The sequence below is a fragment of the Zalophus californianus genome, chromosome 4, assembly GCF_009762305.2.
Source record: "Zalophus californianus isolate mZalCal1 chromosome 4, mZalCal1.pri.v2, whole genome shotgun sequence".
Lineage (NCBI taxonomy): Eukaryota > Metazoa > Chordata > Mammalia > Carnivora > Otariidae > Zalophus > Zalophus californianus.
The window spans coordinates 8946423-8960045 of record NC_045598.1 but is presented as its reverse complement, the minus strand read 5'-3'; the positions used below and the strand labels follow the sequence as shown (position 1 = coordinate 8960045).

Sequence of the window (13623 nt, the reverse complement as noted above, 5' to 3'; positions counted from 1 at the left end):
TTATTTGAGAGAGAGAGAGCAAGCGAGAGAGGAGAGAGAGAGAGAGCACGAGCAAGGGGGAGGGGCAGAGGGAGAGAAAGAAGCAGACACCCCGCTAAGCAGGGAGCCCAATATGGGACTCGATCCCAAGACCCCGGGATCATGACCCAAGCGCAAGGCAGACACTTAACCGACTGAGCCACCCAGGTGCCCAGGGAGACTTTTGATGAACAGAAGTTCTTAGTTTTAATGAGGGACAATTTATCCATCTTTTCTTTCAATGTCAATGTCCTTTGTAAGAAATATTTGCTGGCCCGATGTCATTCAGATGCTCTCCCACATTATCTGCTAGATGATATCCCTTAACCTTCCACAGTCAGGTTTCATTTCGGTGCATGGTGTAAAGTAGGGGTCAACACTCACTTTTTTTTTTCAGGAATACACATTTTTAACAAGTTCCCCCATATGTTTCCAGGGCTCTTTGAAAGTTCAGTCCCTTTGTCAGAAGCTTAAGAGAGGAAAATCTGCTCACATCCTAGGGGAGGAACTTTGTCCTTCTGGTAGAATGAAAGGTGAGTATGGGCGCCTGGGTGGCTCAGTGGGTTAAGCGTCTACCTTTGGCCCAGGTCATGATCCCGGGGTCCTGGGATTGAGTCCCGCAGCGGGCTCCCCGCTCAGCAGGGGGTCTGCTTCTCCCTCTCCCTCTCCCCCTCCCCCCTACTCATGCTCTCTCTCCCTCAAATAAATAAATAAAATCTAAAAAAGGAAAAAGAACATGAAGCAGGTTTCTAGGCTCCAGGAAGGGAGACAGGAGGGAGAGGGGAGAGGGAAGGAGGGAGCTATGTCTCACCTTTATATCTGCAGCCTCCCAGGGGGTGCCTGGCAGAGCCCAGGTGGCCACTTGTGGGGTGAATGAGATGAGTAGGCTTTCTTGGTTTGGCGAGAAAACAGAAGCCATCTCCCCACCCCTTCCCCACAGGGGAGAGGCCTGGCTGGTCTAAGGGGCTTCTCTCCTCTCCGGTCTAGCCAAGGGAACAGTGAGTACTAATGAATGAATACTTCCGTTAGGGTCAGAGAGCAGAAGGAGGCCAGTGTGGCTGGGAGGTGGATATATGGAGTCTTGATTACATTCTTTTTTTTCCCTTTTTTGCACGTCTGAAATGTCACCATATAAATGAGAAATAAACATACCTTGACGTTTGCACCACCAGTCCCGTGGCACTTGTGCGCCTCCTTTCTCACTTAATCCAGAGCGCCCGGCCTTGAGGACACTCTCTTCACCCACCCACACCCTGCCTCCTCCCTCCGGCAGGATCTCGTTCTTTTCATGTAAACCAGGGAGCTCCTGGGAGCCTCTCTAGGGACAGAGACCTGCCTGACCCACGGCATTTCAACAAGTGAGCTTGGACGCCTACAGGTGGAGCGGGGTGGGGGTGCGAAGGTTCAGGCCTACAGTGTGGAAAATTCTGGGTCCCTACCCTGGGTTTTCCCCTTCTGACTGCCCACTCATCTCATTGATAATTATGGACTCTGAGGGGGCTGTAGGTCCAGGCCCTGCTCTCTCTCCAGGGTCTTGGGGGGCGGGGGGCTGCTGAGGGGAGCCTGAATTCTTACACTTCCCTTCCTGCCACCACATCCTGATTCAGTGGGAGAGGGTGGGGGTTGCAGAGAAGAATAGGGAAGCCATGGTATTGCGTATCACCCCCCCACCCCGGTCACACATCTCCTCCTTTATGTCACTGCCAGCCCTCTGGGGCCGGATCACTACCCCATATTACAGATGAGGGAACTGCAGCTCAGAGAGGTTTAGTCACCCACCCGAGGTCACCAGCGACTAAGTGCCGAGAGGATATTTGAGCTTCACTGTGTCCCGGTTCTCTTTCCCTCTCTGGGCCACAGGCTGCCCATCTATAAAACAGAAATAACCTATTGTGCTGGGAAGGACACCATATCACATCTGTGGCCTTTCTACTGAAAGTCCATAATCTGAATCAAATCATGAGGACACGTTGAATAAACCCAAACTGAGGGACTTTCTACAAAACAACTGGTCTGGACTCTTTGCATGAAAGAGAAAGAAGAGCTGTGGAATGTTCCAGAAGAGGGAGACTCATGAGACATAGTGGCTGAATGCAATGTCTGGATTGGATTCCGAATCTGAGTGGGGCTGTAAAGGAGAATGTTGACATAGCTGGTAACATTTGAATATGGACTTTATATTTGATTCTGTATTCTTTATGTATACATGAAGGGAGAGAGAAAAATAAAGCAACTGTACAAAACCACACCTGTCAGTAATAGGTGCTCAAGAAAGAATTTTCACAGTAAACCTTGTAAATCCACGGCTGCCACCAGGGGGCGTTGGGACCTCAGCCAGGATACCTGGGAGAAGTAGAGGACCTGGGGGCCTCGCTCCCCGAGTGGAACGTCTGGGGAGAGGGGCAGAGGCCGAGTCCAGGTGGGGGCACAGCTCAGCGCCATCCCCCAGCATCCACCGCAGATGCCCCAGGCCGCTGTGGCTGGCCTTCTCTGGCAGAGACAGTGGGGAATTTTTTTGCCTATGATGTCATGCATGGCTTACAGGCGCCCAGAAAGTGGGGCCAGGGCCGTGCGCACGTGTTGTAGAAGTAACAACATTAGTTGTTGAACCCGACAGCCCTGTGAGACCCTTCTACCCCGGAAACTAATCTCGGAGAGAAGAAGAACCTGCCCAGCGTAGCACCTCGTGGCCGGGCAGGAGCTGAGTCGGGGTCAGCTGACTCGCGACCACTCCGACCGCTCCGACCACTCCATGAGGGCGTGGAGCACCTACTGTGTGTCAGAGAGCTGACCTGGCCCCCGAATGCCCTCTAGGAGCTGCTGCTCCAGTATGGGAGACAACGCCACCTTCTCATAAACTAGAGAGAGGTGGCTTCTGGGGCCCTGAGCTTCACCTGTGCAACACTGTGGTCCCCAGAAGCTGGCCCAGTCCCGTGCCCCAGGCCCGGCCCTCGCCTCTGGCCCTGCTCTTTGCTCTCCCTCTGCCATCTCCCCGTTGGCCCCAGGCCCCCTGTTGCCTGTCACCATTGCCCATTCACACAGGCCCTTCCCCTTTAGCACTAAGACAGCCCCAAGAAGGCTGACCCCTGGATACTGGGGCACCACCCATCCCTGCTGGCCATGGCCCCAGACCCTGGATGGCCCATCAGTTCCTGCTGCCCCTGGGGAACTAGCCCTGGCCTGGAAGAGAAGGGGTGTCAGAGAGGGGAGAGTGGGAGGGGGAAGCCCGGGGACTGGAAGGGGGGCTTTTGGGTGGGGTTCCCCAGCATGTTCGAGGCAGAGCGAGGTCTCCACAGGGTAATGAGCTGTGCAACCAAAGGCCTGCGGCCCGACCTTGATGGCCTCAAGATAAAAAGAGAGTGGCCTGAAACCTTTCCATGTGTAAACCTGCCTGTTTTTCAGGCTGGTTTGGTTTTCCCTACAAAACCTGGTAAATTTCACTTTCAAAAAGCCCCACCTGGTTTCAGCTGCAGAGAGAGGAACAGGAGCTGGGCTGCACCTGCAGGAACCAAGCCGCTAGAGGTGCGGGGTGGGGGGTAGAGGAGTCAGATCAAATGCAAAATACCCGAAGGGACCAGAGGCAGGCGGAGCTGGGAGATGCACCCCACCCGTACCTATCCTTGGCGATCCGTGCTTCTATTATTCAAGGTGAGGTGCCTGGGCCAGGAGCACTGGCCCCACCTGGCAGCTTGCTAAAGATGCAGAATCCCAGGTCCCACCCTAGACCTACTATCTGTCCCGTTTTACAGATGGAGAAACTGAGGCACGGAAAAGTTAAGAAACTTGCCTAAAATCACACAGCTGGACAGCGTTGGCGCCAGGATCTGGCCCGAACTATCCTGTGCGGGCTCTGATCTGCCGCGTTCTGTCACTAGTCCTGCATGCTTCACCCCCACTGCTACCCTCAAATTCACCAGCACTTCCTCACCGCCCCCCAACCTGGACTTGCCAGTGGCCATCCAAGGCCCTCCTCCCATCAAGCCCGTTCCCCATGCCCCACTCACAGCGCAGACGCCAGAGGGATCTTTTCAAGACACAGACCTGGTCTCCTCCCTCCACCCTGCTGAAGGGTTCCGACGAAACTGTGAGTAAAGCCCGTAAGTGCGGACAGTGGCCCAGGAGACCCAGCTGGCCTGTGCATCCTCTGGCCCCCTCTCTCGCCTTCTTCCCATCCCCACTTCCACCCCTACCCTACCCTCCCTCCCTCCCTCCAGCGTCCTTGCACGTGCTGCTCCCTGACCACCCCGTTCCCCTTGTCCAGCACACCCCCAACTCGTCCTTCACGCCGCTCTCTCAGACACCCCTCCCTTTTCTCACTCCCTACCCAGTCCAGGTCAACTGTGAGCAGGCAAAAATCAAGGTGTGGGCAGGGCTGCCTCCTTGCCAGCAGCTGTGGGGGAGAATCCCTTTCCTTGCCGTGAAAACTGAGGTCCCATCTCTTTGCTGCCCATCAGTGGTCATCTTCTGGCAACTGCTGTGTTCCCTGGATGGCACTGCTTGGAGCACTGGCCCCCCTCCTCCTTCTGCAAAGCCCACCCTGGTGGGGCAAATCCTTCTGTCACCTGCCCCTCTTCTTCCACGGCGCCAGGCAAGAGTCCGCTTTGAAGCACTCCTGTGAGGACAGGGGGCCCACCCGGATAATCCAGGCTGACCTCCCCCTCTCAGGGTCTCCACCCTTGATCACAGGCACCGAGTCCCCTGTGCCATATTCACAGATTCCGGGGGGTCAGGATGTGGACGTTTTAAGGGACCAGTATTCTGCTGACCCTGCTCGGAAGGAACCACTAGGTTATTCTGTCGTCTCCTGGTCCTGGGGAAATCTGAGCCCCGCTCTCCACCCACAGGGCGCGCTGGAGCTCCAGGCTCCAGGTTTTGTAGGGAAAACCAAACCAGCCTGAAAACCAGGCAGGTTTACACATGGAAAGGTTTCAGGCCACTCTCTTTTTATCTTGAGGCCAAGAGACCACCTAAAATTGAAGTTGAGCTCCTCCCCAACCTTAAACACACCCACGGCACACGCTGCCCGCAGGCTGCATCCCTCCCCCGCTCTCATACCTAGGAGCAGGAGCCCGGGGGAGCTGCCGCCCCCCCCCCCCGTTCCCACCCCTGGCCTCCAGGGGGCCAAGGGGGTGGTGCATATGGCTCCATGCAGCCCAGCCCCATGGGTGGAGATAAAACCCAAAGACAGTAGACCCAGAAACAGCCCCCAGGGAGGGGGTCTGGCACCCCTGGCAGGAGCGAATGCCAGGAACCGCTGAGACCGTCTCTGAGATGGAGTCACAAGAACAGTAGCCATTCTCCCTGCGAATCTCCCCTGTGGGGTGGAAGAAGATGAGAAGGGCTCTGTGGGGGGCAGAAGAGCGCCAGTCCGAAGATGTCCCCGTCCTAAACCCCAGAACCAGATGACGACGTCATTTTATGTGGCAGAGGAGAACTGAGGTTGCTAACGAGTGACCTTGAGGTGGGGAGATGATCCTGGATCATCCAAGTGAGCCCAGTGCCGTCACAAGGGTCCTGGGAAGGGCAGACGAGTCCAAGTCAGATAGAGCTGGGCACGGCGACAGGGCCAGAGAGGGGCTGTGCGGCTGGCGCGGAGATGGAGGAAGGAGCCTGAGCCACAGGATGCCGTACCTCCAGCCGCTGGAAAGGCAAGGCCGTGCATTTTTTTTCCCCCTCGAGGCTCCAGAGAGTTCCGTAGGCCTGCCCACACCTCGATTCCAGCCCAGTGCCATTTTGGATTTAGGAGCTACAGATCGGAAAGATAATCCTCTGTGTTGTTCTAAGCCACTGAAGGGGTGGTTAAGATGCCCCAGGAGGAAACTAAACCAGGGCCCCAACCCAGAAGGCAAAGAATAAAGCACTGAGCATCCCCTGAAGGCCCGGGGGTGGGGTGGGGTGGGGGGAATCAGGCGCTGGGCCCGGCGCCACGGGCCCCACGAAAGCCAGTACCAGTCGGTCCCAGCTCACGATCGCAGCTCCCACGACAGGCTCACGGGAGACACTACGCAGCAATCTGTGGAATGAATGACTGAAGGAGAACCTCAAAGACACGGTCAGAAAAACACAGGGATCACGGAAGCAAAGCAGAATGACGCGAGCATCACGCGATGGGGCAAGAACAGGACGGAGCGTGGGGGATTCGTGACGACTTCTTGGAGGAGGAGCACTTCCACTTTTTCTCGAAGGAAGGTAAGATCTTGGCAGGAGGAAATGAGGGGAGAGCTTCCCCAGCGGAAGGCGCCACAGAGGAGAAGGTCCAGAGGTGGGAAAGAACAGAGCAGTAGGGGAATTCAGTGGTTTGCGGGGTGAAGACATTGGGAGCTGAAGGGGAAGAGGCCCAGGCCTCAGGGCCAGATGGGCTGCATGTCATTTCCCACACGGCATTCCACCAAATGCTGGCTCCACCCGATGTCCACAGGTGACAAGCCAAAAAAACAAAAACAAAAAACAAAAACAAAAACAAAAACCCCATAAAACAAAATACAACCAACCCACCCACTGCTGGATTCCATCTGAGAGGTTTACATTTTAAATCGTGGGACCTTTAATGTGCTTGCCTGCTCTCTGATTCGCCAAGGAAAAGTTGGGGGCAGAGAGACAAATTGTTTCCCCATCTTGGGTGGCCATGGAACCCTTTCCTCATGGAACACCTGTTCCCTGGAAGTGACTTTGGGAAATGTTGCCTTTGGCAATGGGGAGCCACTAAAGATTATAGGGCAACTGAGACAAGAGGGGACGGATGGCATGGAGGCAAGTAGGTCAGCATTATCAAGGTCTGGCCTTGAGTCCAAATTCGGCGACTGCTAAGGCCTCACTTCTCACCTGACACCCCTCCTGCCCTAGAGAAACCCCGGGCCAGCTACCTGAACCAGTTGTTCAGATCACGGTTCTCCTGAAAGTTCTGGGGCTGCAGCAGGGATTCGGGCCTCACACTCAGCGATACCTCGGATGGGATGAAAGCCACCAGCCCTGTGCTAGCAGACCCAGCAGCAGCCACTGCTGAGGGACACCAGTGGCTGCCAGGGAAAACTGAATGGCATTAAAGAATAGGAAGCGCCCCCCTCCCCCCGGGGTGCTTTAGCTTTTGTCCGCTCTTGGAGGTGCCTTGGATTCCTCCCTATGTCAGCCCACCAGCTAGAAGGGCCGGCTTGTTTCTGGGAGCACCTCCATCATCCCAGCCTGCTCAGGGAGGGAAGCCAGGGCCCCAGTGTGCACTGCCTGCCCCCCCCCCCATTCCACTACGAGACTGTGTGGACAGAGAGAACTCTCGGCCTGTTCCAGTGCAGGAACCACACCGGGCAGGCAGCTCCTGGAGGCCCAGAGACCCTGCATGGAAGCCAACGATGTAGTTTCAGGAGCACATCGCCACACCCCCTCGCTGACATGCTGTTCCACCCGGCCATCGGCAAGGACACTGGCGCCATCCGTGGTGCAGAGCTTCTTATCACAACCTCTGCTGCCTGGCCACCTCTTCCCCCCACCCCCCGCGTCAAAAGCTGTCCCCCACCAGTGCAGGTGGAGGCGAGCATGGGCCCTTTGTGGGCTCCCCCTGGGGGGGAGGGGGGCAGATCTCCCCACAGCGCTGGTCACTCTCCTCTGGGTCCCTCTTCCCACACCCTTGGGGGCAAGGACCGGTTCACCTTCATCCTGCATCCACAATACCTAGCATACGAGAGGAGCTTAATAATGGCTTACCTTTGCATAGCACTCAGCACATGCCAGGCACAGAGCAGCTGTTCCTTTATGATTTTATCAATGAATGAGTACTTGGGGGAATATCCCTGAAGACCCAAGAAGTCAGTGAGTAATTGAACTGGGAGGCATAGAAAAGGTCCCTCCCCACCAGGGAGGCCACTGAGAATGCCAGTGGTTTTCAACCATAGGCAGCAAAGATTTTGGAATAATGCCTCCCTCCCTCACTCCCTCCCTCCCTCCCTCCCTCAGCCCCAGCAGCCCCTCGGGGCACGGGGAGGTGGCAGGAGAGAGAGAAGCTGGAGAACTGGTCTTGCTGAGCTGGCTTTTTTGAACATTCTGTCCGTTGGGTCTGCGACTCTGGTCCACTCAGCCCCTGACCCGTCCTGACGCTACGGGCAAGACCGTCCTCAGCCTTTGAGCCTCCGCATCCTCGTCCGGAAAATGGCGCCCATGACCCCAGACGGGCCACCCCCAGGGTCAGTGCACGAGCCCGAGGAGGCCACCCTGGCCCCGGCTGGGCTAAACTAACCATCTGGGCCAACGACCGCCAAGTTTCTGGGGCGACCCAGACCCAAATCTCTCTCGACCGCATTTTCCTTCTGATGATGTTCCTGAGGCAAAAGAGGCCTAGAGGAAGGTGCATTTGAGCTTAAGGATGAATCACAACTCAAGAAACAAGTCTAGGTCAGATATGAGTGGGAACAGAGTCAGAAACTTACAGTAAACGCTGCCCTTCTTCAGCGTTGACTGATCTCAAGCTGACTAATGCCCCCCCCAACCCCGCTCAAACCCCACTGTGCTCTCCTGGCTGCCCAGGCCTCTCTCTGAGGAAGGGGGGCCCTGCATAAGATCAGCCCACACCTCCTCCCCCACCTCCCATCGGGCACCCCGCTCTGGGTCCCTTCCTCTTGGTGCATAACGTGGAATTCGGCCTCCATGTGGCCTGAGAGCTGCAGGAAAAGTCCTCTTTCCCAAACAAGACGGAAAGTCTCATCTGGCTGGAGGGGAAGGGAGCTGGGATGGGAGGGCGTGGGTGCGGGAGGGAGTTTGGTTGTAGCTTTAGCGCTGGAAGAAGATGACGGGAATTTGAAGTCTGCAGAGCTCACCGGAAGGCCCGGGCCTCCCTCCCCTGCCACCAACGACCGACCGACCGACCCACCGACCGACCGACCCACCCCAGGTGGCCGCATGAAAAAGATGGCGGGCGAGGGTGAGGCATGAGGGCAATGACTTCTTCTCAGGATTCACAGCAGAGCAATCCTGGGTCACATTACCAAAACCACTCTTGGGGAGACAGCAGTGTGAGGCATCAGAGGCCAAATCTCTTCCTCAGAGGGTGACACACAGCAAGAAAGCATTCTTGCCTCGGGCGTCAACCACAAAATGATGGAGTCTCAAATCAGACGGTGAGAAAAAAGGATTTAAAATCCCTGACTTGGGGTTCTTTTTTCCTTTTTTTGTTTTTTTTTTTGTTTTTAATGATGAATTCCCAAAACTTCACTGGGACACCAGAGGCGGAAGAAGGCTTGGGGGAGTCGGAGGGACTAGGAAGGTGAGCAGGCAGCCCAATTCCTGCCAAGAAATGCCCCGGTGTCTGAGCCCACGAGAGAGTCACGCAGGCTCTCCGGTAGGCGGAAAATGCAAATTACGACAACAAGGATATGGCACTTTTCACCGGTCACACTGACAAAAATAAAAACTCTGATAAGATCAAAAGTCGGTTAGGATGTGGGGAAGTCACTACGCTCAGGCACTGCTCTGGGGGGTTGTGGGGGATTGTCCAGCCACCCTGGGAGGCAATTTGGTGGCATCTTATTACCTGAACGCATTTTCACCCTGCAACCTCTACCTTCTCGCCTCAGCTTCTCTGGGAAAGAAGCATACACATTCCCCAAAAATCCCTATGGGGCTGTCCACTGAGATTGCGAACGAACAGACCAAAGAAACGGTGGTGGGAATCTTACCGCCCACCCATCAGGGACATAAAAAAATAAAACTATGGAACCCCCATTTGGTAGGGTACCACCAAATACTACCAATACTTATTTTCAAAGATAAACGGGTGGGGAAAATAAATAAATAAAAGGGCAACACGGGATCGCCGGGAACAATATGTCCGAGACATAGTGCAGACGTAAAAGCCAAATGAGGAGCTGTGCATTCTGTATAGTGTACAGAAAACCCTACCTACTTCTCTAAAACACGGACATGCATTTACAAAGGTGTGCCAAGGAGACACCGAGCCCAGCACGGCAGTTAGACCTCCAAAGGAATCAGGATGAGGGGGGTGTCTAAAGATTTAGCTTTATCTGCACTTTTTGCATCAAGGATATATTCATATATTCCTCGTGTAATTAAATACATACTTTTTAAAAAAAAATTTAAACAGGGGTTTCGCTCTATAGAAAGGAAGCACACGAGCTCCAGCCACCAAAGCCCCCAAGTCCCCCTCACATTTTTCCTTCCCTTTATCTCCCCAAGCCCTCGGTACCCCAAACTCACACCCTCCCCCAGGTCATCAGCAGAGGACTCGAAGGGCCAGGAGGGTTCTGTAGCCAGGGCACTGGCTACCCCCTTTGCCTTCTGTCTCACGTTGTCCCTCGGAAGACCGGGTGGGGCTGGGGCGGGGGCATTGGCTTGTCCCCCTTTTCTACCTATATTCTTCCTCCTCCTGCCTGGAGACCACTCCACTTCCCTCCTGCCCCTGCCCAGAGGATGGGATGAATAGGGCTGACCGCCCCTTTCTGTAGGATTAAAGAGGATGGGCCTGCCCCTCCCCCCAACAGACCGCTGTTGTTCCTGCTTTTGAGCTCGGTGCTGGTGTTCAGCAGGCCCCTCACCAACACCTACTGTATTCCACCTGGGTATTATGGTCAGCCACAGGCCTCTCTCCTCCTCAGACCCTGCGCTCAGCGCTGTCGGTAAAGTAGACCACGTCCGCTTAATCTGAGCTCTGCCCCCACCCCATGCCTAGCTCAGTGCTGGCCACTAGTAAGGGCTCAGTTTTCCTAAAGCAGTCCCCAGATTCGGTTCTGGGATTTTCCTACAGCAGACGTCAGCCCCACCGCTGACCTTTTCCCAGGGGCGGGCACCTACTATGTGCTCCAGGGCCTGGGACCCACGCGTTGGCCAGATGGGGTGGGGGCGAGGGTACTAATCTGGCCCGTCTAGCTCCCTCATTCCCTCTTCTCACCCACACTCAGCTTCCCCGCGCCAACCATGTTAGGGACCAGGGGCCAGTAGCAAGGAGAGCCCCGACACCCCCACCTGCAAACAGCCTACCTCTTGCAGATAGCCCCCACAGCTCAGTTACTGCCGACTGAATGAGTAATCGCAGCGTTCTGCCAGGGCGGGGGAGGAGAGGCCCCCAACAGCTGCCAGGCAGCCAACCTCCCACCTGTGAATCCTTGCAGGTTCCTGTCCCCCTACTTGTCACCTGTGCCCCCTCAACCCCAGCTGGGCGGTAATGAGGTGAGGAGACTCCCCGACTTCCCCTGTGCCCCACGCCCCCCACACTGCCAGGGGCTCAGGGCAGCAATGGCAGGGAGGGGACTCTGGACCGCTGGTGCCTCCCAGGCTCCCGCCACCCTCTTACCTGCGGGAAGGCTCCCAGCACCCCCAGGAGCAGCAGACCCAGCACAGTGCGGAGGGGGCACATCCTGGCCGAGGGCGGAAGGCTGAGCTGGACGGGGGAAGCGCCCACCTAGGCGGCCTGGGAAGCGCACTGCGCCCACATGCGGGGCCAGAGCCCGGAGCCGCACCTGGGTGACCCTTGGGTGGCGCGGGGCGCCGGCAGACTTCCCCAGCACCGGCCGGGCCGCAGCTGTGAAGTCACTTCAAAAGTGAGCTACTCTTTCTCTGAGGGTTCTGCCTTGACTCTTCCCTTCCCCCACCATCCAGAGGTGCACTGGTACCCAGGACGGTTTCCAGGAACGCTACCAGCAGCGAAAAAAGAAAGCGCGGCCAAACACGTGCAGAGATGACTCAGGACAAGCCACACTCCCCTCCTGCTCTGTGAAAGACCGGCCCCGATTGGACAGAAGGCGTCCTCCGCAGCTCCAGGGATTTTGCTGCCTGGCCCCGTGGGACTGAGAGCCAGGGAAGGGAGCTCCTCCCCGCCCCCCCCCCCCACAACACCCTGCTCACCACCCCTGGCGCCTGGAGGTGGAGGACTCAGGAGATTGGGAGGCTCCAGGCACAATGGTCCCACCCCACCCCCATCCCAAGATAGAGCTAGACCGGAGTAGGTTCTGACGAGGATCAACCCAGACCTTCTCTCTTGCCCTGGGGATTCTTTTAGAAGGGACAGCTAGAGTCAGGGGACTGCAGAAAAAGCTAACACCGCTGAATAAATATTTGCTAAAAAATTAGTCAGTAGATGGATGATAGATGGGTGGGTGGGTGAGGTGAGAGATCGGTGTGTGGGTGGGTGGATGGATGGATGGGTGTGGATGGGTGGATGGATGGATTGATTTGTGGATGAATGGATGGATGTGTGGATGGATGGGTGTGTGGGTAGATGGATGGATAGATGGATGCATGGATGGGTGGGCGGATGGATGGATGGACGTGTATGTGGATGGGTGGGTGTGTGGATGGATGGATGGATGGGCAGGTGGGTAGTTTCGTGGATAGATGGATGGATTCACTGTTGAAGGGACGGATGGATTGAGTATTGAGCATTTGGTTGTCAATCCACAGACATTTCCCTGCCCCCTGAGAGTTTTCTGCCTAGAGGAAGAGCCTAGAACTCTTACCGAAAAGAAATAAACCATACAAGTCTCATTCAAATTAAGTTCTCATTTGCAGGGGGTAAATTTTCCCTTCCAGTGCTTCTCCCTTTCATTCTACATGCCAAGCATATACATTGAGCATCCACCAGGTAGTCTGCAGGTCAGGGACTCATGTGCTTGTGCTGTATTTTTTTTCAGACCTGGAGACCAAGAAATAGGCAGCCAGTCTTAGGTGCTTTGATTAAAGATGGCCAGTTGTTTTCCCTGAGCCCAGAATGGCCCAGTGACTCTCAGGATTCTGCACCTCGGTCTGTCCCTGCAAGGTAGAAGCCCCCCATCTTTCAGAAACGCCTTCAACTCCTTGGCCCTACCAGCAGTCTCCCACCAGAGCATTCTGTAACTGCCCTTCCTGCCAGACCCAACTCTCTTCAAGCTCCTGGATTCCACTTGGAAAAACTTCCTGTAATTGTGCATCCTTCCGGGAGACCCCTTTCTGGGCTCTCCCCTGGGTGAGAGTGCCCTAGCATGTTTGAGCTGGGACTATGTTAAACAATTAAGTGAGTGAGTATGGAAGTGACCACCCATGATGTTCACAAGCCAGGCAGGGTCAGGAGCAGCCCAGGATGCCTGCTTCCCTGTTCAGGACTTTCTACTATAGAAGAGCTGGGACTCTGAATAAATAAATGCTTGTTAAGCCCATGTGCATAATCAAACAACAACCCCAACACGGCTGACCCAGGGAAAATACAAATGAATCTCATCACAAGTTTTAAAAATTCCACGTTTCTAGCAAGAGATGCAAATGAAAGCAACCTTTGATACTTTCTTAGACTTCTTAAATCATCAGGGTTTTTGTATTGTTGTTTTTGGTTTTTTTTTTTTGGTCTTCTTTATAAAAACAACTTTGGTAAAATCCAACCCCAAAGCGGTGGTGAAATCGGAATATGCATTCATACTCTGCTGGTAAGTGTTACAACCCTTTTCAGAAAGCAATATGGCAACTTTTAGCAAAAGCCCCCTGGAAAAAAAAAAAAAAAACTGTTTACAACTTGTGGCTCAGTAATTTCGCCCTAGTAAAGAAAAAAAAAAAAAAACAATGAAGGTAATGGTTGAACTGGAAAAAGAAAAAAGGAAACCATAAACACAGCAATGTTTCCTAAAACATTATTTATAAATG

At 54.9% G+C, this 13623-nt stretch overlaps 1 protein-coding gene across 3 annotated transcripts in view; it reads right to left on the bottom strand.

The window, feature by feature from the left end:
• The window catches only part of TNFRSF8 (TNF receptor superfamily member 8), a 61383-nt gene extending 49944 nt beyond the window's left edge, over positions 1 to 11439 (bottom strand). For all 3 annotated transcript variants that reach the window (XM_027618555.2, XM_027618576.2, XM_027618566.2), the window contains exon 1: positions 11309 to 11439. In XM_027618555.2, coding sequence (XP_027474356.1) covers positions 11309 to 11371 — 63 coding nt within the window. In that variant the 5' untranslated portion in view covers positions 11372 to 11439. The remainder of the gene's footprint in view (positions 1 to 11308) is intronic.
• Positions 11440 to 13623: the final 2184 nt, after the last annotated feature.